Here is a 26,050-nt window from a genome sequence, read left to right as displayed (position 1 = left end):
CCTTTGTCAAGTTCACCTACTCAGCAGGATGTTGTCTGTTCCTACAGTTCCTAGTCATATGCCTAGGTTTGTTATAGTTAAAGCAGAGGAATTGTATCGTTTCTCTAGGGGTTATGTTTCTTCTAGTTGTTCTGGTTGTACTGGATCCACGATTCCAACCTTTCCTCTTGGTTCCTTTTTGCTTTTGGTCAAGTTTCACAATAGTTGAGGAGGGCTTTCTCGGTACGGTGTTTATCTCTTCCCTCTGGTCCTACTTCCAAGTTTCCTCCTTGATCCTCAAGCAGGTGATCAAACTTTCCTACGAGAACTCCTTGGTCTTATGCCTTAAGGTATTCTTAAAGTCCTTCCACAATGGAGGCAATTTGTTAATAATGACAACAATTTGAAATTGCTCATTCAGAGGCATACCTTCACTTATAATTTCGTGGATTATCTTCTACAATTCAGGGGATTGGGCCTCTACAGACATGTCATCCGTCATTTGGAACTTCAAGTAATGGCTGACGACATATTTTTCCGAGTCGGCCTCCTTGGAATCGTATTCTTTTTGCAGAGTATCTCATACTTCTTTTGTTGTCTTCATTGTACCGTAATAATCATACAAATCGTCAGTCAAACAGTTTAAAATAAAATGTTTGGATAGAAAATCTTTTTCTTCCCAATCAGCTGCATCTCTAATCTGCTGTTCAGTCGGATCTTCCATTGGGACAGTTGGCTTCGCTGTGGCGCAGACATCAACAACCTTCTTGATGATGAGGAAGAATAGCATCTTCTGCTTCCAACATTTGAAGTTTGATCCTTCGAATCGAAACGGATGGTTAAAGTCGGAGGACATAATGTCATTCTGAGAAAGGGTCACCATAACAGCGGCAAATGGAAAATCGTCTTAAAATTGTTGGAACAAGTACCAAAAACTTGTTACAGGCTGAGTCGCGGAGCTCGCTGGATAAAACAGCATAGAAAAATAAATCTAACTTGATTAGAGCTACACTGAAACTGATGCGTTGACGATGTGTGTGGGATGTCCACCAAACCCACCTTTGTCTATCTTCTCACTCTCTCTAAAACATGGGTGCCTCTTGGGGCCAAACCCACAACTAAAAGTGGAGGTTTATAAAGGAGACTCAAAGTTATAAAACTAGCAATGTGGGATTTTCAAACAACTTGGTTTTTCATTTATTTAAAGTTTTTTTCACCAACAGGGCTCTTCTGAAGCATTTCAGGCAAACAGTTAAGAAGCATAAATGAAAATCCAAGTTTTCCATGACCCTCTATCTCTGGTTTTCTGCAGAAGAAAAACAAAGGTATCACTAATAAGAAGAAGATTTCATAAAACTCTTACTTTATACATGAATCTTCTCTTTTAAAAATAGGGGGCAAAAATTATAACAGGTGTAACAGAAATGTAACTAATACAAGTAATCTGTTCTTAAATAATTTACCAACTTTATAACTAGTGTTACACTACTTCCCTCAACTAGAAAAATATGAAAATCTTGAAATATTGACCGGGTAAGTGGATTCAGAATTGTAAGATTTGTCCCAATGTTATACCAAAGAGTAAACTAGAATAAGGCAGTACTTATTTGACAACATTTAAGTTGTGTTATTAACAAGATAAGACTTAGTTGACACTTTTGGGGCTATAGTTGAAACTTTTAGTTTAGAGTTGAGGGTGTGAACAGACTAATAAAACAATGGGATTTTAACCAAACTAGGAAACTTTTCCCAAACATTTGTTTGACTTTGACATGTAAAAAATCTACATTACCATTCCCATGTTTATGAAGGTCGAGAACTACCCGGGATGCTTTTCAAGCGATAGACCAAGGGAATGGGTACTTCCCCAGTTTCAGAGCAGCAGCAGAATATGTAGAAACAAAGCCCAAGCATAAATGAGAGTAACAATTTAAAAGGGAAATTTCAGGTGTCAACCTTAATGGGAGTTGATTGTTAGTTTGGTTTTAAGCTTTTGGAAGATGAATTTTCAGCACATTTTATTTGGGGGCAAGCCACAACATGTTTGAATATGGTTAAATTAGAAACATATTGCAGCAGAAGCAATAAAACAAACAAACCTTCTTGAGTTGCAACAACAGGAGGCATTTCATCAAACAGTTTATGAGCATAAATAGAACATCCACGTTGCTCATAACTCACATCTAGTGAATACACGCATAATGAATGGTGAATTTGAGTGAAAGAGAGATGATATCATAAATCCATCCAAAATCTCAGTCACAAAAACAAAACAAGGACAAAGCAGCAACAAGGCAGCAGACAAACTTAGCAATCCATGAGAAACAGGCAAAAGAAAAATATTTTAAAGTTTGTCAGATCGCCTTGTGACCAACCCCACTGGAAAACGATCCTGTTCAAATGTACAACCTATAGAACAGATCCTGTTCAAATAAGAACGTATTTGATAATTTCTTCTTTCGAATTAAATAATATTAATTTTATATGCAAGTTTCCGATGTGGAATATCTGAAGTGATGTTGACTTGGACTTGAAGAGAAAAACAGCCTGCAATTATAGCAATCAACGTTTTCAAAGATTAACAAATTTATTTTTTGCATTTTGCACTCTATATATTTTTACTTTATTTTCAATTCGACCTAAATGAATTTTTTATGTGCTAAATTTATAATTTCTCTCTAATTTTATAACTAATTTATATTAAAAAGTCAATTTATACTACAACTATTTTTGCTAGATTCTATTCAAAATCAACTCAAACCCACCTTAGTTAAATTATAATGCTCCAAAAAAAATTCACCATATTATGTAAAATTATTATGTAATTCTTTCTAAATAAATCGAGGAAGAACTAGAGAAAGGTGAGGCAACAAAAAAATGCTCAAATTTTGATTACAAAAAACTACTGCTATCTATTTGGTTAATGCATTTCTTTGTAATTTGTACTTATCCTTCAATCTTATACACGTGTGAAAGTTATGCATTAACGGTTTTAAATGAAATTATGATGAAGACTAAACTCTGGTGAATATAAATCTCAAAATCTAGGGGTGTAAATGGATCTTTTTAAAAATTTTATTTATATGAATAATATTTTATATATATATATAATATAATATAATATATCAAAAATATTAATTATTCATTGATATCTATATCCAACCTTTAATTTAAAGATATATAAATATCTTAATGGAAATTAGTTCAACATAAGCGAAATGTGAGAGAGTCTAAAATCAAACCTTTGGATCGATGGCACATGGCCCACTTGAATGTTCATGTTACACGTTTTCAAGTAGTGGGAGTTGGGTGGTCTTACATGGTACAAAAGCCATAAGAATTTAGGCCATGTTTACTTCAATAAACATGATAAATCAATCGTAATATGAAAAGTGAAGCACACTAAAATACATTTTTAAAAAACTAGTTAACAAAATTCTATGATTTATAAATAGTAACAAAAATCATTACAATTAGCAATTTTGATTACGGAGCAATAAACATGACTTTAGTCCAATTGAAAATAATTAACAAAATGGACATGAGCCAGTCTACACAAACGTTTGCCATATTCGCATTAGAAAAAAAATGTAAAAAAAAAGTAATACGACGCCATTCTAATTCATTCTTAGACTTTAGTCATACGTTCATATTAATGGAAAAATCAATTTTATTCTTAACCGAGTTGATTTCTAGAACGTTAAATTTAAATAAGTACTACAATTTTTACTTTGTGATCTATTATAGCTTGATTTTTAAAAAAAAAATAGTAAGTATGATATATTTTTAGTTGTTTTTAGTTGAAATTAGTTGATAAGTGCAGCCTAGAATAAATCGTAAAATAAGAATAGCAACATTCAAAAATTTTCAAAAAAATTAGGGATATTTCTAAAAAAAAATTATAAATACAAAAACTTAATTAAAAAAATGAATATTTACAATAAAAAATTATTTCATCAATAAATTTATGCCTTTTTTTCATATTAGAAATATTTTATTCACATTTTCATTATTATTATCATTATTATTTCATGATATGATGGAGAGTAAATTCATCCACCTTATCTTTATATATATATATATATATATATATATATATATAAAAGAAACAATTTCATTGATTAAATGAATTATCAAAAGATATCCAAATGTACATGAGGACCCCAATCATAGGGTGTACAAAAAAAAACTCATTCATAAAGAGTGCAAAAGGTGTTTCCAATTTGCAACAAGGAAAGAAAAACTATAATTGTGTATAGTCCATAAATCTTTGCAAAAAAAACAAAACAAAACAAAACAAAACATTGTGAATGATGGTTTCAATAATGTCATTTGTTGTCTTGGCCTTGTCCTGGAAGATTCTAGCATTTCTTTCATCTTATATCTTCCAGAAAATAGCACAAATAATGCTTAATCAGAGATGTACTTTGAAAGCTTTGAAAGGAGTCTAGCTAATTAGTAGGTGAAGCTAGCTTTGTAAGTCATTTGGGAAAGTCAAAGACCAGTTGAAGGTAGAAAAGACTTCCGTCTATATCCCTCTAGAAAATGGACAGTCAAAGAAAACATGCTGAATAGTTTCGTTATTTATCGACAAAGGCAGCACCAAGAGGGAGATAGGTTTATCCATGGGCAACGTTTCTGTAACTTGTCCATAGTGTTTAGACATGAATTTGTGATTTCCCAGAGGAGGAATTTAACTCTCTTCGAGCAGAAACAGCTCCACAATTTTCTGCAAAAGATAGTTGAAGATGGGTGCGGGTTGGACATGAGGGAAAAGTATAAAGACTTTGTATTGAAACCGGTATGGTTGAGTTTCCATGTCCAGTGGTCCGTTCAACTAGTAAGGTTCAAATGTGGAAGGAGATGGGTAAGAGCAGCCTATTCCTCTATCTCGTCGTCTTTGAGATTTCTTCTAAAGTTTAGGGACCAAGAACAATTTGTAGCATTCCAAGCCTCCTTATAGAAGTATTTTTGGAGTTAGATAGCCGAAAGAGTCTGGGAAAAGCCTGTTTGAGTGTGGAACCAACAAGCCAAATGTCTGTCCAAAAAGTTGTAGAGGAGCCATCTCCAATAACACATTGGATATTCCCATAAATAAAATCTTTTGATGCAGAATGTATTTCCAAGGGCTTCTAGTTGAGATACATTTGTAATCGGCTGCCTTGAGATCAAAGTGATGTGACCCGTATTTGGCTTTGATTAAAATTCTCCAAAGGGCTTCTTTCTCCAAATAAAAACGCCAAATCCACTTGACAAGGAGGGCTTTGTTTTGTTGTTTAATGTCTGTGATCCCCAATCCCCCTTCATCTAGAGGTTTCTTTAATTTATCTCATTTTAACAAATGAGATAGCTTGTTGTCCCTTTGTTTTGTTCTTTAGTGTATTTCCAAGCTTGTTGTCCCTATAACCCGACCATAGAAAGTTTCTAAAACATTTTTCAATGGCATCAATAATTTTTCCAGAGGCACGATAGAGGGATAAATAGTAGATATGTAGATTGGATAAAGTTGCTTCCAAAAGGGTTAGTCTACCTCCTTTTGAGAGAAAATGGTGTTGCCAAGAGTATAGTCTTTTGTCTATTTTGTCCAAAATCGACTGCCAAAAGGTTATTGTAGTTGGTTTTCCTTGAAGAGGCAAACCCAAGTATATGGTAGGCAATTTCCTCACCTTATATTCAAATCTTGTTGCAATAGAATCCACTCATACATATTCACAATTAATACCCAGGAATTCAGATGAGTCCAAAAGCATTTTCAAAAAGGGTGATCCAATTTAAGAGGTTTTTAATCTTCCTCTCATTGTTGATAAATAAAATTAGTGTGTCATCGACAAAAAGGAGGTGATTGATGTTTAGATGTGAACTTGGGATAGAGTATCCGCTAATGAAGCCTTTTGCATCTACCAAAGTGAGGATTCTGCTGAGACTATCCATGTTGATGATGAAAAGAAAGGGTGATAATGGATCACCTTGTCTAAGGCCCCTAGTTGCTTTAAATTTCCCTCTAGCTTTGCCATTTATAATGATAGAGAAATTTGTGGAGCATATGCAACTTTTGATCCAATGTCTCCATCTTGTGCCAAGGTCCTTTACAATTAACAATTCATCAAGGAAATCCCAATCCACTTTGACGAAAGCTTTCTCAATGTCGAGCTTGATGGTCACCCCTTTAATTTTTCTTACATGCCAATATTCAATGATTTCGCTAGCAATCAAAGATGCATCCAGAATTTGTCTACCTTTCACAAAGGCTGATTGGTAGACCTTGATGGTAGATGGGAGGATTTTCTTGAGGCGATTTGATAGAACACAAGCAATAATCTTGTAGAATCTTGTAGTGAGGCTAATAGGTCAATAGTCTCCCACCTTCTTGACTATCAACGTCGATCTCATTGACATATGAAAATATCAAATGTCAAACGAAAATTTACACTCAGAACCAAACCAGATCCCTCTGTCATTTGAAGAAGAAGAGGGGAAAAAATCCAAGAATTCTCATACTCTACTTAAGTTTTCTAGTGAATGTATACTATAGAGAGATGTACAAATCCCAAAAATAATCCAAATTTTGGCATTATCATTTTAAACTGTGATGAACAAGGCATGGAAAAGAAATTCCTTCCTCAAGTAGATTTTTTATGGCCAAAAAAAATCAAAGAAATAATATACCACAGGAGATGACAAATACAGCAAAAAAAAATCAAAGAAATAATATACCACAGGAGATGACAAATACAGCATTCCTGTGAACGTGTACAGTACAGCCAATAAAACAACACTTACCCAACTGGATAACATAACTTATCATTGATCACTAAGAACATATGTGCATCTCAGACCGTGTCCGACGACGATAACAGTTTTTCCAGCTTGTTATTTGAAAGAATTTTGTTCGGGTCCAATGCTCGTCGTGCCTTGTTGTATTCGTCGACAGGAAACCGTTTCCTAAGTCTTGCTTGCAGGGCTGCAAGCTCATCCTTGTCCTTGGGAACCTGAAATTTACACCCAGTAAAACAAAAATGTCAAAATTTTATGGCCCCATTTTTGTAGGGCTTAAATTCTTAATCAGCAAAAGATTAAACTGGGTACCTCAATCTTAGCCCAATGTTCAAAGGCAGAATATTGATCCCACAGCAGTGTTTGGGCGAGGTGCCTATAGTGAAAGAACTCCTCTGTGATTTCCTTTCTCTGGCGTGCATCCGACGTAGGTAGGTACATGATTATTCCGACCTAATGGCAGCAGAAGACCATTGATTAAGTTAACAAGTTTATTACAGTACAAACCACAGTCGGGTCTTACTGAGTTCTAATTGGTGAGACTTCAAAATAAAATTTCTTGGCTATTGAGTAAATATTTTTGCTAAGAAGCACAAATATGGATACGACGACATGAATATGGCGACACGTCATTTTTTTTAAATCTAGGATACGGACACGGCAAGGATACGTGTATTAAAGGTTTAAACATACATTTTTTAAAATATATATCATTTTTAAACAAGAATGAACATCAAAGTCGATGAGTAATGCATTTATATGCTTTAAAAATTAGTTTGATGTATTTTTACTCTCAAATTTTATTATTTTCTGTCATTTATGTGCTAATTAGCAGATGAAATAAATGTTTGATGCATGTATAACAAATATCAGTCCTATTTTGACTTTGTACGGCTAGTGTCTAACATATTTATTGCACTAACAAGTGTTGGATAAATGTCCAATAAGTGTCGGAGTGTTCAGGCGACTAACACGTGTTAGATATGGACACATTGGCCAAACTAAAATGTATGTGCTTCTAAGGATTTCTGAGATGGCAAAGGCCTAAAGCTACTGAATGGAAATGATTTTTAGTTGTCACTTATCAGCAACTAATCATCATATAAGATCACAACACTCTTCAGAATATAAGACCCATTTAGCAGAAAAGAAACTTCATGATACTTGATCTTTAATTTCATGATAACTAATGCTTCTCCCTTCATGCACAATAGCACACAATTGTGGAATGTCGATTTTTAACCGAGACGTGGGGGCACACTCTTCCCCATGGCTATGAAGCTCGCCTACACTGATACCAACTCCAAAAAGATAGGATTGTTTTAAGTTATTAAGTTCCAAGATCTTGGAGGATACCTCTAAACGTCCTCGTCTTTATCACCAGGGCAACCCTCGGGGCTGCACAAGTATAGATTTAAAACTTGAAAGAGAGAAAATATGAAGTTTGATGTTTAGAGTTTACCCAAGAGAATATATCATCCTCAGCTGAGCTTGAAGCTGGACTCATAGGGCTCTTGCTACAAGCAGTCCACCGCTGCTCAATAGGAGCAGGTGCAGGTATGTTTTCTTTTTCGATAAGCTGCTTCAATTCCTCTATGTATTCAATGTCTTTCATGTTAGGTTTTGCAAGAGTACCAGCGGGAAAGCAAGTCTCAGAGACCCATTGTTGGCCACCACAATCAAAACCTAAGATTTCATCGCTCCATCCAACTCTGTATCCTTCCGACTTCTTCCAGAACTCAGCCTCTGCTTGATTCACTTTTATTACATGCTCTTTGTTAAGAGGATCGAGGGCAAGTAGTTTATCGCGCAACTCCGTAAATGAAAATTCATTTATGTCTGTTTCATCACTAACACTGCAATTATCAAGCAAGCAATAAGATGAAATTAAAAAGTACTTCGAAAACAATGGGGAAGAAAAATATATATCTAAAAGGATATGTAGCAAAAAGAATTTGAAAAAGGTCCATAAATGACTCTTTGATGAAAAATGAATATCAACCAAAAGAGAAGGAGAAACAAATCAAAAGAAATGTAAAGTGATTTGAGGGGATAGAAATGTCAAGTATCTCCATTTCAACCCATTTCCAGCATCCTAAAAATTATTGATGACTAAATACTCAAATAGAAGACAGAAGTAACCTGTGTTTTTTAAGGGACTCCACGTAGAGATCACGAACATGCTGTATGGCTTCCTCACTAGTATATTTCGGTTTTAATTTGGGAGGGCCTCTCCATTTTGAGATAGGATTGCAAGTCACAACAACAATAGCATCGGTGTAAGGAATATACAGGTATTTCACATGCTTATTGTCAGCCAACAATTTCCTGCATAGAGAGAAGTCAGACTTTATATGTGTAATTCTTCAACATTAATTGGATGATTTTAGAGGATGAAGACCCAAAAAAAAAAAAAAAGTTTCGTCCTATTTGTGAGTAACGTGGATGGTAGAGACGATACATTAACTTTAGATTTGATTGAAAAGGAGGCTTGTTTGACACTAAAAAATTTGAAATTTATAGTATCAATCTAAATTATGCAACAACTCCCATGAATCAATAGTTTAGATTTCAATCTACATATTACTACCCAAGCATACTATAAAACAATAAAAAAAATGATAGCATGCAAGCTCTAGAACTTTGGTCTTTTGTGAGGTTCTACGTTTTTCTTTGGACTTCGGTCTCGAAAACTTTTTGTAATTATTCTCTAGGTAACATCTTACTTAGTTGAAAACCCTTTCTCTAATGGGGTTTTTTGTATGTCCTTATATTCTTATATTCTTTCATTCTTTGTCAATGAAAACAATTATTTTTTAAAAAAAAAAGATACAAAACTTTACATTAAGTAAATGAAAAGAGACTAATAATCTGAGATACAAAAGGAAACAGAAAAACAAAACATAACAAAGATAAAGAAAGACAAAAATCTTAAACTAACAGCATGCGTAAAGAAAACATAATTATAAAAGAGTAAGGAAAGCAGGCCAATTGCAGTTGTTTGTATAAAATATTTATATATATAGTTGAGAAATGGCAAAATTCAACTTTCAAAATCAGTAATTCCTTTGATAAGATATGGGATGCTAGTTCAGTAAAAGCATCAAAGATGCGATCATATACCTCTTTGGAGCCCTATAGCTAAATTCCTTTAGGGGACATTTGGGGCACTGAATTGGTTATTATAGTTGGTAGGTAGGTTATAACAATCAAGAGGTTATAGTAATTAGTGTTTGGGGCGCATACTATTTTAGTTTGAGTTATAATTGTTTGTGTTTGAGGTGTAAACTTTTTCTTTGGATAGAAAATAGTAAGCACAGTAGCAAAGAAGAAAATAAATGATGAGTGACAAATAGTAAATATTGCAGCAAATAGTAAATACCGTAGCAAAGAGGGTTTTGAAATAGTATTTATTATACTTAATTGTAGGTTATGAATAGTTGTACACACCACTATTATATTTGGTGCCTCAAACATGGAGTGGGCTATAATATCCCACCCCACCAACTTCTAGTTGGTGCCCTAAACTGTCCCTTCATGACAAAATAACCCAAATTTAGTCTTTAAATTTTAGATTATCAGAATACTGGCACCTAAAATATTTCAATTAACCTTTTAAACATTGTCAAATAAGAATAAGAACAAGAACAAGAATAAATAAGGTGAGATATAAACCATCATTTCAAACTGTAGTCTGTAACATGCTATAGGACTGCAAAAAATTAACTATCAAAGGGTACAAAATTACTTGTGGTTCTTCTTGATGTCTTTCATGTTCGAAATGTATGTGTGCTCCACAAGTTCCTGTCTCTCAACACACTGGAGGGTTACTTCAGCAACCACTCCAAGTCCCCCGAGACCACAACGAGCTAGAAAAAAAAGCTCTGGATCTTTATCTTTGGAAATCTCTATAGTACCCTTGGCAGGCGTGACCAATTTCATAGCAATAACCTGCTCGTCAATGGGAGGCAATTTTGCACCGGTACCATGTGCACCGACCTAGATGCATAATTGTGAAAAGTGTACATAAGCAAAAAATCTAAAAGAAAAGATGAAATTCCTGTAAAAGTAAAAATTGAAAACATCCATCGTATCCCACATATAAGTTTCTTGTTTTTTTAATGAAAACAACAATTTTCATTGAAAAAAATGAAAGAATACACAGATAATATAAAAAACAAGCCCACCAAAAAGGGAGATCCCTTTATAAAAAGGGACTCCAACTATGCGATGTAGTGCATAGAATAGTTACAAAAGATCTTCAAAATCGAAGCCTAGAATGAGACATGAATAAGACCAAGAGACTAAATCTCCACAAGATCCCTTTTCACACCCCTAAACACCCTACTATTCCGCTCCCTCTACAAAACCTAAATAATAGCACACACACCCCCGCAACCCACATATAATAATTATGCCACCAAAAATGTTCATTCTTTTTTTTTTTTGTTTATAAGAACAAAAGAAAGAATACGAGGGGCATACAAAATAAAGCCCCGACCAAAAAAACCAAACTAAAACAAAAACGGGACTCCAATCAAGCAAAGTAAATCTGACAGAAATAACCAATCTTCCCAATCAATGTTCACTTCATATCCAGAGTAGTAACAATTTGATCATTTCTCTTCCAAACGAGATAAATTTTGTTAAAGCCCCCAACCAAAAAAGCCAAACTAAAACAAAAAAAGGGACTCCAATCCAGCAAAGTAAAATCTAAAAGAAATAACCAATCCACCCAATCAATGTTCAATTCATATCCAGAGTAGTAACAATGTGACCATTTCTCTTCCAAACGAGATAAATTTTGTTTCAAATGTAACCTCTTGACCAGTACTAGCACTACTACTAAGCTCGCCCAGCTTTCAAAAATCATATTTCAGTCACAAGAAGAAAAATACAAACTAATCGAGACCGATAGGAAGTTTACAGATCAAATTTAATCAGTTTCAATCTATTTAAGACAAAAAATCAATGGTATCTTTTATCTTCACTCAAAACAGACTAATGTACACCCCTGGAAAGACAACTGTTCATATTTATCAACACACAGCCATGACATTGAAGTTTAAGTTTTCAAATAGATGAAAATGCAGCAGACAATCCAACATTGCAATTGAATTAGCAATTGAACAACATGAAAAACACAAAATCCTCATTAAACCACCTGAATGATGCCACCAATCTGCTGCTCCCTGATAGAAGCAAAATTCTGCAAAGTAAGCCCATACTCCTTGATTCCATCCACAAGCTGCTGAACCCTTATTCCTGCTTGAACCCTAACCCTCTTCCTATCCTTATCTACTTCCAAAACATTATCCATTAACGCCAAATTCACCATCCCCATCCTCGACAGTCCAATCCCATTCGGCGAAAGCCCCGAGCCAACAGGCCGAATCCTAGCCTTCTTCTCATTGGCCTCCTTCACCACTTGCTCAAGCTGCTCCAAATTCTCCGGCTGGTGAAACACTCTCGTTTGAACCTCATGAGTTCCACTCCAATTGGACACAGTGTGAAGATCCTCAGGCAGAGGAGCGTATCGGAAGATCTGGGCCTTCTTGTGCTTGGCGTTTTCGGGGAAAGGGAAGGAGTAGTAAGTGGCAGCGCCGCAGATAATGACGAGAGTGCCATAGCCAAGGTACTTACGAAGCTCGGAATCGAAGGAGGAGGACTGTGGTGGAGGAGAAACAGTGGAAAAGGGGCGAGGGGGATTCAAAGGGGGTTTGGAAATAGCGGTGGTGGGTGGGATTTGGAGACCGCGGAGACGGCAGAAATGGGATCGCCGGAGAGCGAGAAGTTTGAGCATTTGATAGTGCTGTGGGGTGGTTTCAGATCGATTACTGGGTTTATGGATTGCCCAACGGAGGAATTCAATTGAGCTCTTTGAAGTAAAAATTTATAGTTCGGAGATAAGTCAAAACTTGATTGTATGGATGATCCTAAAGTTTGTCTCTATAATGCAATTTGAATCACTTTCAAAACTAGTAAACCGTTAGTTTAAATTAGAGAGTTAAATGGTCTGTTTTTGGAGTGCAAAATTGAGTTGGTCTATGGTTTGAAATGCTAAGTTGAGTGAAGTCCGTTTGTATTTTGGATACTAGGTTGAATTAAGTTGGGATATTGATGTAGTTTTTGTAAATGAGATTGGTTCAATTTTTTTGTTTTTTTACTTTTTTTTTTCTTTGTTATTGTTGATTAATTTTCAACTATACATCTATTTTCTTAACCTTGTTATGACAAAAAGGATAAAAGCTCTAATTTTTTCAAATTGTAAAACATAACGGGTTCTTTTCAATGTATTCTTTTAAACAACGGTAAAAACTCTAATTCTTTTCAATTTATAAAATATACCATCAAAATAGATGTTTGTTGAATAAGAAATTTTGGATCAATCACAAGTTGTCACATCGTTTACTAAATTAATGACGAAATTCTAAATCATTAAATTTGGGTACATAGAAGTTGACATATGTCCCGAATTGAATTGAAGACAAATTTCGATGACGCCACGCAGTTTTGATGAGATTAATTTGGCTCAATTTGATATTGTTATTTGGGTTTAAAGTCCAACTACAAAAAAAAAAAATGAATTGGACCCAAATTTCAAATCAGACTCAAAACCAACTAATTGGGCCTAAGGGCTAGGCCCATGGACCAATTAAGCCCGAGTCCAACTAAGCCCAAGTCCAACTAATTGGACCCAAGAGCCAGGCCCATGGACCAACCAACCCCAAACCCACGAAGCCCACCTGAAAACTATATAAATAGAGAAGTTCTCTTCATTTGTGGGGGTCAACATTTTCTACATTCAGAAAGTCCAGAGAGAATTCACCAACAAGCAGAAGACTCCCAAGACTCCTGAAGTTGCACTCCTAGAAGACAGAATACCCTTGAAGACACAAAGACTCTTCCAATACTTCTACTTTAAGAACGTTCGGTGCTTTCCTTCTTCAAGTCAAGCACATTCACCCAACCGAGAGAGAATCAGAGGATCAAGTATTAGAGATCGAACCACATCGCATCAAATCAACTTCAACATCAACACCAACTCAAGTTCAACCCCTTGTTTGACACGTTTCTCCGGAAACCTCGTGTGAACAAATTGGCATGCCCAGTGGAACCTCTCTACCTCTCATCTCTCTCTCAGCATCCGAACAAGAAAAATGGCACCTAAGAAGATGGTATCCAAGGCTTTCTCCACAAACGGCTCGTACATGGGACCTATCACCTACAGTCGCCCAAGAGAAGTCACGTAGGAGCAAGAGCAGAGCTCCCTCATCGCCCACAACATCTTAAGGTAAATGATGGAATCCCCACAAAGCGGGGTGGTTATTAAGGAAAACCCCTTGTTTGACAACTCTACTTCCGCCTCCAGCAAGCCAAAAAGAGATTCACTGGCAGATGTGACGGCGGAAACGGCCATGGCAGAGATGGAAAGGAAGATTAACTTTCTGATGAAAGCCGTTGAGGAGCGAGACCATGAGATCGCTGCCCTGAAAGAACAAATGCAATCTCGAGAGGCTGTTGAATCAAGCCAAGCACCCACGATCAAAGCAACTAACAAGGGGAAAACCATGCTGCAAGAAAATCAACTGCAACAGTCAGCCTCGGTGGCCTCTCTGTCGGTTCAACAACTGCAAGACATGATCATGACCTTCATAAGAGCTTAATATGGAAGGTCGACTCAAACTTCCTTCGAGTATTCCAAGTCATACACCCAGAGGAACAACAACTTGAGAATGCCTGCAGGGTATCAACCTCTAAAGTTCCACCAATTCGATGGAAAGGGCAACCCAAAGCAACACATCGCCCACTTTGTAGAAACATGCGAGAATACGGGAACAAGGGGTAATCTACTAGTCAAACAGTTCATCAGAACCCTCAAAGGAAACGCTTTTGACTGGTACACGGACTTAGAGTTTGAGGTGATTGACAGTTGGGAGCAACTTGAAAGAGAATTCTTGAATCGCTTCTACAGCACTAGACGCACCGTCAGTATGATGGAGCTGACAAATGCCAAACAATAGAAAGGGGAGCCAGTCATCGACTATATCAACCGATGGAGAGCTCTGAGTCTAGATTGCAAAGATCGACTCACCGAATTATCCGCTGTAGAAATGTGCATGCAGGGTATGCACTGGGAACTCCTCTATATCCTGCAGGAAATAAAGCCTCGTACCTTTGAAGAATTGGCGATCCGCGCCCACAACATGGAGCTAAGTATCGCCAACATAGGAACGAAGGGCTTCTTGAGCCACGAACCGAAGAAAGACAAGAAAAAGGTGAAGGGCGCCAAGAAAATTGTGAAAGGTGCCACAAAAGAATCAGTGGTCGTTAACACGACCCCATTGAAGTTATCCTCGAAACGGAAAGAGAAGAAGATAGAAAAAAAAGACGAAGAAGGCAAAAGATGTCGCCTAACCCTAAAGAAGCGACAGGAAAAAGTCTACCCGTTCCCCGACTCCGACGTTGCAGATATGCTCGAGCAACTACTAGAGAACCACCTTATCCAGCTACTAGAATGTAAACGACTGAAACAAGCCGACAAAGTGGATGAACCCAACTACTGCAAGTATCACAGGGTCGTTAGCCACCCAGTCGAAAAATGTTTTGTACTGAAGGAATTGATCCTCAGATTGGCTCGTGAGAGGAAAATAGGGCTGAAACTAGATAAGGTGGTCCAAACGAATCATGCTACGGTGACGGTAACTCCAAACGTGTTAGGACCAGTCATATATTATGAAGAAAGGGAGAGCTCGGTCCAATTTGGGATCTTTGAACCTGTGGTAGTGCAGTTTCAGCAAGAGGTCCAAGCCACAGATCCTCAAAATAGAGGAGAACGCGCTGACGATGACAATAATGAAGGCTGGATCCTTGTGGCACGCCGTAAGAAGAAAAAACTGAACTTTACCCAAAAAGAGTTACGCTCTCATTGAAGCTATAAGAGAGGGAGCAAGACGTAAAAAAGGAAGGGTAGAAAGAAGGCTTGGAGGCCCAAGGCTGTTGATGAGAAAGAGAGGATGTTCCTCGTCCTAGGCGACAGGTGACGTTAGTAGATTTCCTCCCGAAGAACTTCTACAAGTGGGGTTCAAAGGAGATGTCAGAGGCTGCTACATGTCATATGTCAATACCATGGAAGAAGAAGATACCATTCCAGGCCCATTAAAATCGACAAAAGAGCCAAAGGGTTCGCGACCATTCAACATAGACAACCTGCTCTCGCTCATGCGAGAAGCTAAGACGACCCTCATTGAGGCACTATTAGAATCCAACACATCTGGTGCATCGACCTCCATAGCACGTACGTATGCCTCATGTTGCACATCCATAGGTTTCTCAGATGAAGATCTGCTACTAGGATTCAAATTACATAATAAGCCTTTGTACGTCTCTGGATACATTCGAGAATAGAGAGTGGGTCAAATCCTCATCAACAACATATCTGCCGTCAATATAATGCCTAAGACGACTATGAAACAATTGGTAATACTCATAGAAGGGCTATCGAATAGCAAATTAGTAATTCAGGGTTTCAATCAGGCAGCCAAAGGGCGATAGGCATGATACGGTTAGAGCTTCTCATTGGCGATCTGAAGGCTAACGCATTGTTTCATGTGATAGACTCAAGGACCACTTACAAGCTACTATTGGGACGCCCTTGGATTCATGGGAATGGTGTGATTACATCGACACTACATTAGTGTTTTAAGTTTTACTAAGATGGGATTAAGAAGGTTGAAGCAAATTCTAATCCGTTTTCCGAGGCTAAGTCTCACTTCGCAGATGCAAAGTTTTACCTAAAGAGCGAGAATTCTAGTGAGACTATGCCAGCAGAGAACTTGTTGGCTAAGGAAGCAGGTGGATCCCGGTCGAGGTCGCCAATAGACACAGAGAAAGGGGCAAGTAGCAATACAAGCCTCTAGCTCAAAATAGAGTAGGACATCCCTCGGCATTGGAGAAACACCCGTGGTGAGGGGCAAAAAAGCCTCAAAACCTCTAATTCTATGTTATGTCCCTTTGTCGAGACGAAAAAAGGGTGAGTCACCTTTTACGGAAAGCTCAAAAGGTTTGCAGGTCGATGACATAGAAATTCTATAGGAGAGTTTCATCACACCTCTCACGCCGATAACAAAGCAGGAAGTCCACAAGCTGGAGGCAGAAGTGACGGGGTTAAAGCTACCCGAAAGGTGAACTGAAGATGGATTCGATCCAAGGCTTACAAGCTATTGGCGAAGGCGGGCTATGGCTTCACAACTCACACTAAGTTCAAGAGTTTGAAGATTTATGAGCAACCCCGACTCTCGCCGACCCAAAAGAAGCCTTTGCAAGAAGGACACTCTATACCCACGTCGAAGGCAGGACTCGGATATGAGCCGTCAAAGCTAGTCTGCATAATCAGAAAGACGAAGGGGAGAGTGGCCAATAGCAATTATATCACTGCAAAAGAAATCGATGATATAGGAGAAAAGAAGAGCAAAGATAAAAAAGCCTCAGCCTTCAACCGTATTAGACCGTCTGCCGCATGCGCCTTGGTCTTCGAGTGGTTAAGCATGACAGAAGCAGAGAGGGGAAGGCCACATACTATTTCCAGAGCTACTCGACGTTTAGTCTTTCGAAGGTTGACTCTGTCGAATGAAGGAAATGAGGAAATCATCTATCAATCGCCGGTGGTGATGCGACCGTCAGCCTTCCAGAGACTAGGTGCAGTTCCAAAGAAAAGCGAAGAAAAACCCCGCGCTCCCATTTTTGTATCGCATGAAGCACGAGAGGATTAAAGATCCCTTTGACCAATATGTCCCTAGTAAGATACAGGGGAAGGGAAAAGCTTACGCTGACGCTCTGAAATGACTATAAGAAAGAGGGGGTCGATATCCCGAGCGTCCATCTGGTGATGAATCAACCTTAAAAACGCTCCGGACCAGAAGCCATCAGGAGAGGCAAGAAGTGATGGAGAAATCCGTTGTACTGTTCCCTCACGTATGAAGAGAAAGACCTACGTTACTCTAAACACAAGTGAGGGCTCGCTCAAAGTAAAGAGGCGCGACATCGTTTTCACCAATCCTCATAATGGAAATTTAGAACAGGAGGGAGGCGAAACTTCGTGCCACCACATCACCATCACAGAAGAATCCGAAGAAGGTATAACCAAAGAGGAAGTGGAGGACGCTCCGTAAGGTCTAGAGGACGGTGGTCAATCCACGGTGGATGAACTAAAAGAGGTGAATCTGGGCACAGTAGAAGAACCGCGTCCGACTTTCATCAGTACGTCCCTCTCAGAAGGGGAAGAGGAAGAATACATGAGTTTGCTCACCGAATACAGGGATGTTTTTTTCTGGTCATACAAAGAGATGCCGAGACTAGATCCAAAAGTAGCAGTCCACCATCTCGCGATCAAACAGGGGTGTTAATGCGTTAGTTTTGTTGAATGAAAATATGGATGATATGCGTTGATGGATTGTGTTGTGTACTCAAGTTTCCCCAGTGGAATTCAAGTGTAAATTCCTCTGAGTTTCCTGGTAAGTTCAGGGTCGAACACAGGGACTTGTAAAAATAGTTGCGTTGGTAATTTTTATGAAAACTTGCGGTAACCAGTTAAATAAATCGTTGGGTTTGTTGTTTGCGTTGATGAAAATAAATAACGAATGCGATAGAGTTTGAAAAGAGTTGGCAAATGGGAAATATGATGAATATGCGGTGAACAGGTTGAGAAAGGTTTCGGCTAACACTCCCTAGAATGCGTTCATGCTTTGCGATCATGCAACATGCATACAATAGTAAACCACCTCTTGGCGTGAATGCTACGGCTTCTAAGGCTAGAACGCATGCGATAAATATGCGATAAGTCTACAAGGTTTACACATAAACCTCTGTCTCTATTTATGCGATGACAACATGACATTCACACAAATATGCGACCACATAATATCATTCCCATTCCTAGGATGCATGCGATGCAAGTTGACAAACAGAGCTTACCTCTAAGTTCCTATCTCTTGTTTATGCAAGTCTAATCTTGCTCTTTCGAGTTCAGATTATAATCTAGCTCTCTCAAGACATTAGATTCTTTCTTTAGATTCTCTCTCTAGTAACTCTAAAGGGTATTTAACACAGCATAAAACAAGACAATTGCAAGCAATGAACTTCCTAGGTCATGTTAGCTTAGTTCTTCTCAATCCATTCAACAAATTTAGCTACTCATGCGTATTGAGAGAGTGAGCAGATGTAGAAGTAGAAATTCCATTGAATAGATATGAGATGAAATACAAAGTAACAATGCAAGTATAGTAAAGAGTCTGGTAGCAATTTCTTGCTGTCAGGCGTTTACACTATTTCTACTCGTGCTCTAAGATATTCTTGCTCTCGCGAGAGTCGGCCCGCTCTCTGCTCTTACGCCCCCAAAGTTCTCTTCTCGAGCTGCCTTGGGCAATTTCCAACGCCACCACTCTTCTCTTGCTCTGCCGTAAAATGGAAAAGAAAACTATGAACAGAAGCACTGATGAATTTGTTACTCATCAACCCCTTTTTTGAAGATTGCACTTGGTATTTATAGGGCATCAAAGGTGAAAGGCGGCTTCTCTCTCTCGGTTGTACAGATGGGACTACTTTAATTCCTGACTGATGCGCCGGATAATTGTCACCGATAAAGCTGAATGTACTTCGTGACCGTTATCGGCTGTCAACTTAATTTGGATCCGACTGTCGTTAGCTTTCTGTCTCATCGCTCTTAATTGTCCTTTAGCCCGGATGTGTCACCATGTTGCGCTGACCAAGTTGTGGTGATTCTTCTTGGGTGAATGTTTGCGAGCACGATCAGTGCAAAGTCTTGCAATGAAGTTGCGCTCGACCAATGTATTCCTATGATCACAATCTCTGTATTGCGTTAATGCATATTCTGCACAAAAATATAAAGATCAACTGCTCTTATGCGTTGGATGTATGCGACCGCAATATTATAGAATTTATGCTTAATGGACGCAATTTAACATATTTCATCAACGTAATCCAACATTGTTTAAGAACTTAGTGCTATGTTAACATGCATTTTTGCCCGTTATCAGGTGTCGACCCATTAAGCAGGCTCAGCGACGCTTTTGGCCAAAAATTATCCCTCAGATTGAGGTTAAGGTCAATAAGTTGATCGAAGCCGGGTTCATTCGTGAAGTTAAATATCCAACATAAATAACCAACATTGTCCTGGTTAGAAAAAAGAATGGACAGCTTCGTGTCTGCATAGACTTTCGCGACCTACACAGCACATGCCTGAAAGACGATTTTCCATTGCCCATCACAGATATCATGGTCGATGCGATGACGGGACATGAGGTCTTATCCTTTATGGACGGATATATTGCTACAAGGTAATGCCCTTCGGGTTGAAGAATGCTGGCACTACTTATCAATGTGCCATGCAGAAGGTGTTTGATGATATGTTACACAAATACGTGGAGTGCTATATGGATGACCTTGTGGTCAAGACTAGGCAATGACAGAACCATTTGAAAGATCCAAGAACCGTATTCGATCGCCTGCGAAAGTACCAGTTAAAGATGAACCCCCTCAAATGCGTGTTCGGCATAACTTGAGGAAAGTTTCTGGGCTTCATTGTGAGACATCGAGGGATAGAGATAGACCAATCCAAGATTGATGCCATCCAGAAGATGCCAAGACCAAGGAATCTACATGAGTTGAGAAGTTTGCAAGGATGTCTGGCCTACATCCGGAGATTTATTTCTAATCTGGCAGGGCGATGTCAACCCTTTCAAAGATTGATGAGAAAGGGGGAGAAATTTGAATGGGATGAAGCCTGCCAGAATGCTTTCGATAACAGAGGTACCTGATCAGCCCTCCATTGCAGGGCAAGAGAGATCACTGAGGGCATTGTTGGCACAAGAAAGAGAAAAGGGAAAAGAACGCACTCTCTATTATCTAAGTAAAACCCTAAACGGAGCCGAGATCAATTATTCCCTTATCGAGAAGACATGCCTTGCACTCTTCTTTTCCATAGATAAGTTGAGGCACTACATACAAGCCTTCACAGTCCACTTAATTGCGAAAGTCGATCCCATAAAGTACGTCTTGTCCAGACCAATCATCTCGGGACGTTTAGCCAAGTGGGCAATCATTCTTCAACAGTACGACATTGTTTATGTACCACAAAGAGCAATTAAAGGGCAGACATTGGCCGACTTCCTGGCAACATCGAATTGGGAGTTAAGGGAAGACTTATCCAATGATGAAGTTCTCTTCACAGAAACCTCAAGACTGTGGGTCATGTTCTTTACTAGTGCGGCACGGAGAAATGGTGTGGGGGCAAGTATTGTCCTCATTTCGCCAGAAAAACACATGATGCCTTATAGCTTTGCACTTGTCGAGTTATGCTCGAACAACGTCGATGAATACCAAGCCTTGATAATTGGTCTTCAAATGGCCTTAGAGATTGGAGTAGCTTGTATAAAGATCTACGGTGATTCAAAGTTGATAATCAACCAACTCTTATGCCAGTATGAGGTGAAGCATGACAACATGAAACCCTACTTCACTGACGCTCGCCAGTTGATGGAAAAGTTTGAAAGCGTGATGTTGGGGCACATCCCAAGGACGAAGAACAAGAAAGTGGATGCCTTGGAAAACCTAGCCACTGCCTTAACGATCCTGGATAATGTGCCCCTTAATATATTGCTCTGGCAGAGATAGGTTGTACCTCCGGTCGGGACTGCATGTGGGGAAACGAATGCGATATCAGTCTACCTAACTGACGAGGAAGACTGACGATAGCCCATTATAGATTACCTTGAGCATGGAAGGCTTCCGGATGACCCCCGCCGTAAACCGAGGTTCGAAGAAGGGTCGCGCATTTCATTTACTACAAAAGGGTCCTATACCGTCGATCCCTTGAAGGACTTTTCATTCGATGCCTTAGTAAAGACGAGTCAGCAAAGGCTTTGGAGGAAGCACACTCAGGCGTATGTGACGCACATCAAGCTGGACAAAAGCTATAATTCCACCTGAAAAGAATGGGTTACTATTGACCGGGGATGATCTAGGAATCGATGGATTATACAAAGAAGTGTGAAGCCTATCAATATCACGTAAATTTCATTCATCAACCGCCCGAGCCTCTGCATACGACCATAGCCTCGTGGCTTTTCGAAGCATGGAAGCTAAGAAAGAAAACGTGGTGGATTTTATCCGCACTCATATCATTTATCGGTATGGTATTCCCCATGAGATCGTGATGGATAACAGGAGACAATTCTCCAACAGTTTGATGGATAGGTTGTGTGAAAAATTCAAATTCAAGCAGTACAAGTCATCCATGTATAACACCGCCGCAAATGGGTTAGCTGAGGCATTTAACAAGACATTGTGCAACCTGCTGAAGAAAATTGTTTCCAAGTCGAAGAGAGATTGGCAGGAAAAGATCGGTGAAGCGTTGTAGGCTTATCCCACCACTCACCATACCCCTATAGGAGTCACCCCGTACTCTCTCGTTTATAGGGTAGAAGCTGTCCTTCCTTTGGAAAGAGAAATTCCATCACTAAGAATGGCGGTACAAGAAGGGCTGACTATAGAGGACAACGCCAAACTGTGGCTCAAAGAGTTGGAAGCACTGAACGACGAATGATTAGAAGCTCAACAAGCATTGGAATGTTATCAGGTGCGAATGTCTAAAGCCTTCGATAAGCATGTAAAGCCTTGATTTTTTCAAGTCGGTGATCTAGTGCTCGCCATAAGGAGACCAATTATCATGACAAGACATACGGGGAATAAGTTTACACCTAAATGGGATGGGCCCTAAGTCGTCAAAGAAGTCTACACAAATGGAGCGTACAAAATAGTTGACCAAGATGGCTAAGAATTGGCCCAATCAACGGCAAGTTTCTCAAGAATTTTTACGCTTAACAAATGTAAAAAAAAAAAAAACCTTTGTACGAACTACATTACGACTTGATCCTTGTCATTATAAAGGGTACGTAGGCAAGTTAAAGAAATTTAAGTTCAGTCGTGCATAAAAAAAATTCATTTTTTAACTACGTTATGACTTAATCCCTATCATTATAAAGGGTACGTAGGCAGCTTAAAAGAATTTAAGTTTAGTCACGTAATAATATATATATGTGTGTGTGTATGTGTGTGTGCATGTACATGTGTCCAATGAGAGATAAGCAAATAAGAGAAGCAGAAATTTAAAGGAGGCTACACGATGCCAGAAAACATCACTGAGGAAATAACAAAAAAAAAACGTTCATATAAGAGACTTCAACGCTACAATAGTCGACTCCAGTAGTTAAAAAAAAAAAGAAAAAAAAAAACTTCAGGCCACTTCCTACTGAAGTACGCCTAGTCCAATAAGACAAACAACGTCAAGTCAGGGTACCTAGTGGTAGCTCTCCAGCTCTTGATGCATTGCTTCTAACACATGACGTAGGACATCCAAAGCTTTAACGTCCTTGTCAGAAAGGATTAGGGTGGTCTCGATCTTGTTTATCACCCCCCGCACCTCCGAGGCCTCAAACTTATGTCGAATCAAAAGGCCTTCGCTCTCAAAAATCAGTCGTGATATTTCGGCCCCTTCGGCCCTAATGGCCTCCAACCTGGCTAATAGTTTCTTTTCTTCTTGTAAGGCCCGAGAGTCGCATTCAAGGAGCACCTTTCGTTTAGCAAAAACACTATTCTCATCGTACATTATCTTCTCCATATCAAACTTGGCCTCCTCCAAATGTTGCTCCTTACTTGTCTGAGTTAAATGAGAGGAATAGGATAATTGGAACTTATTATACTTCTCCACATTTCGGAAGTACTCATCTACAAGTTTTTTGAGAGAAGGGAGGCTGGCACCACAAATGTTGGAAATGGCTCGGAATATCTTATGCATTTCTTTCTCCAGATTAAGAACTTTCTCGAAAGGAGTACACATGATCTTCTTGTGCATAGTCTCCCACATGGTCAAGGCTGCGTGGCGTCGAACGTCAGAAACCACAGTGGCAGCACAAAATTCGAAAATCTCGGGAACGGTCAGGGGTGGTGCCCTATTTACTCGCCTCAGGAACTCACTATCACTTGGACTTGCCAAGACCCTCAATGCTTCTTCGGGTTGGAGAACCCTTCCTACCACAAGCACCAAGGGGCAACTAGTTTCCTTGGCTACTAAATATGAAGCCTCGATGTTCTCGACAACCACCGCCTCCTTGGCATGAGGGATGTCTCTGAGGATAGCACGCGCTTGACAGAACCTTGGCAGGGAATCCACTGGCAGCACTTCAGAGGTACCAACTCCCTCAACGGCTGAGTCAACGACAAAAGGGCCCACCAAAGATTCTTCGCTTCATGATGCTTCAAGTCCTTGGAGAGAGAGGTTCAGAAGTGACTACAAAAAAAGGAAGATTAAATGTAAATCGTACAAAAAAAACCACATACCAGTGAGTTGAGAGCATTAGAAGCCACTGGATCATTCTGAGCCCGCTCAAGAAAATTGGCATCTGATGCCCTGTGTTTTTTGGAGGATCGCTTCCAATAATGGTTGTCGGTACTACTTTGATTGTCCTCCTCAATCGGTTTGGAAGTGCCTTTTTGTGCGATCACTACCGCCTCCTCAGTCAGGCGAAGCTGCTTCCCTCCATGATTGATCCCTTTACCTTTGGGTAGTCTTGGTGGCGCTGGGGGAGGGATAGCACTGGTCACTAACAAATGACGATTCTCTTCAAAGTAGTTCCCATGCTTCGTTAACCACCAATCCTTGAACCGGGGGATAACATGAGTGTGCGGAACCAATGTACGGGACGACAGGAATACCTGAGACAAGGGCTTGCATCTCATGCATACTCTCCAGTAATATAAAATGTTCTTCGGTGTAGGGGCGGGAGGTATTTGATGACGGAAAATTAGATGTCAATTTAATCGACAACTAAAATCTCTTGGACGCAATATGCGATGCATGTTCTTAAAGTATGTGTTGATAGTCATGCGTCGATGGTCATGCATTGGAATGAATATGCGCCAATAAATGTATGCGATGACCATGCGCCCTGTCACAAGTTTTCTTACGCTTGCGCCAAGTGTAACACGAACGCAAGTTTCTCGAGTGATCCGAGGTCGAACTCAGGGACTTGTAGCAAAATGAATGCGGTAATGTGCATACAGTGGTTGAATAAAAGAATGTTGGAGGGGTTGTTAAGCTAACACTACTCCTACTCCTAGCTAACAGACAATGCAATGAGAATATGCATGAGAGGTAGAGACACAACAACTCTTGACATGAAACAAATGGATGGGAAAAATAGATAAAATGCGAAGATGTTTTTGTTGCAATACTTAAGAGTGACCGCAAGGGCAACCCTAGTCAACGCAAGCCATGCAATCATGCAACACACACTTGAGCCTAACTCTAGGAAGGCATGCATAAGTGTCGAGATGACTGCATACAGCCACCATATCCTACTTCCTGGATGCATGCAATATCCTCTCCGTAAGGTGCATACTCTATGTGATAGCAAACAGAGCTTATTCCTAAGTTCCCCATTCTTGCTTATGCGTTCCAATCCGCTCTTCCGAGTCTTAGATTTGGATTTTAGACTACTCTTCCAAGTATGCCTAAGTGATGAATGATGCACTCATAAGACAAGGTAATCACATAAACTTGGTTGACGCAAGATTATTCCTATCTCTAGTGAACAATGCATATATTGTTTAATGCGACCAACCACTTACCCTCCCGGGCAGTTGGTTGTTGTTGACTTTACTCATAGACAAGCATTGCATTAGCCTATAGACAGGCATTATCGCAGCTTCACACTAAGCAAATAAGGTTACTCACACACTTACGCAACGCACACCTCTCGGTGGGTTGCTACATGCTTCATATCCCTAATCCACATGACTAAGTATGCGATACCCAAGCAATCTCACTAAGTGTTGCAATGAAAGTAACGATGTTAAGCAAAGAAGATGGAGATGAAGTCGAAGGAAATAGAGAAATGCATTGAAAAAAATTTGTATTAATTCCTTAATCATAAAATTTCATACAATACAATATGAGAAAAGAAAGGAAAATGAAATGACCAGCTGGAAGTAAAGACTTGCATCCAGCGAATGCGCGTCAAGACTGCCGGTGGTGCCATGGATGGGCGATGGAGCTGACTCTCCCGAGATCTAGCTCCGGTCGAAGGTTCCGATTGTCACTCGGAATGGATGAAGGAGGTGAAGAACTCTCAAGCTTCTTCTCATGCATTTGTCTAGATCACAAGGATCCGCCCTAGGCGAAAACCCCAGATCGTTTGGAATTCTGCTCATCGGCTTCTTT

At 39.2% G+C, this 26,050-nt stretch overlaps 2 protein-coding genes across 3 annotated transcripts; one reads left to right on the top strand and one right to left on the bottom strand.

Moving 5' to 3' along the window:
* Positions 1 to 6,582: 6,582 nt before the first annotated feature.
* On the bottom strand, positions 6,583 to 12,721 carry GLDH (L-galactono-1,4-lactone dehydrogenase). 2 transcript variants are annotated; one of them, XR_016528579.1, is made up of 7 exons: positions 11,918 to 12,721; positions 10,502 to 10,752; positions 8,896 to 9,081; positions 8,216 to 8,609; positions 8,110 to 8,151; positions 7,066 to 7,206; positions 6,583 to 6,968 (listed from the first exon to the last, which is right to left on the bottom strand). XR_016528579.1 is itself a non-coding variant. In XM_039026910.2 (6 exons), the coding sequence occupies exons 1-6, from the start codon at positions 12,554 to 12,556 to the stop codon at positions 6,810 to 6,812; spliced, it is 1,770 nt and encodes a 589-aa protein (XP_038882838.1). In that variant the 5' UTR covers positions 12,557 to 12,721; the 3' UTR covers positions 6,583 to 6,809. The 2 variants fall into 2 exon arrangements, 1 of the variants encoding a protein (XP_038882838.1); XM_039026910.2 differs by lacking the exon at positions 8,110 to 8,151.
* Positions 12,722 to 20,233: 7,512 nt separating this feature from the next.
* On the top strand, positions 20,234 to 21,444 carry LOC150037440 (uncharacterized). The gene is made up of 3 exons (XM_090312003.1): positions 20,234 to 20,354; positions 20,494 to 20,580; positions 20,756 to 21,444. The coding sequence occupies exons 1-3, from the start codon at positions 20,234 to 20,236 to the stop codon at positions 21,442 to 21,444; spliced, it is 897 nt and encodes a 298-aa protein (XP_090168129.1).
* Positions 21,445 to 26,050: the final 4,606 nt, after the last annotated feature.

Source organism: Benincasa hispida, chromosome 3 (assembly GCF_027475165.1).
Source record: "Benincasa hispida cultivar pf3 chromosome 3, pf3_genome.v1.1, whole genome shotgun sequence".
NCBI lineage: Eukaryota > Viridiplantae > Streptophyta > Magnoliopsida > Cucurbitales > Cucurbitaceae > Benincasa > Benincasa hispida.
Note: the sequence above shows the minus strand (reverse complement) of the source record. Positions and strands in the feature narration are given on the sequence as shown.

Bases quoted from the DNA above. Each gene is read 5' to 3' on its own strand.
- GLDH (XM_039026910.2), bottom strand. From the start codon at position 12,556: ATGCTCAAACTTCTCGCTCTCCGGCGATCCCATTTCTGCCGTCTCCGC. The intron at 9,082-10,501 runs GTAATTTTGTAC...CTCTCTATGCAG, and splicing joins GACATCAAGAAGAACCACAA to GAAATTGTTGGCTGACAATA. The intron at 8,610-8,895 runs GTTACTTCTGTC...TGATAATTGCAG, and splicing joins GAGTCCCTTAAAAAACACAG to TGTTAGTGATGAAACAGACA.
- LOC150037440 (XM_090312003.1), top strand. From the start codon at position 20,234: ATGACAGAACCATTTGAAAGATCCAAGAACCGTATTCGATCGCCTGCG. The intron at 20,355-20,493 runs GTGAGACATCGA...CTAATCTGGCAG, and splicing joins GAAAGTTTCTGGGCTTCATT to GGCGATGTCAACCCTTTCAA. The intron at 20,581-20,755 runs GTACCTGATCAG...TCTTTTCCATAG, and splicing joins GAATGCTTTCGATAACAGAG to ATAAGTTGAGGCACTACATA.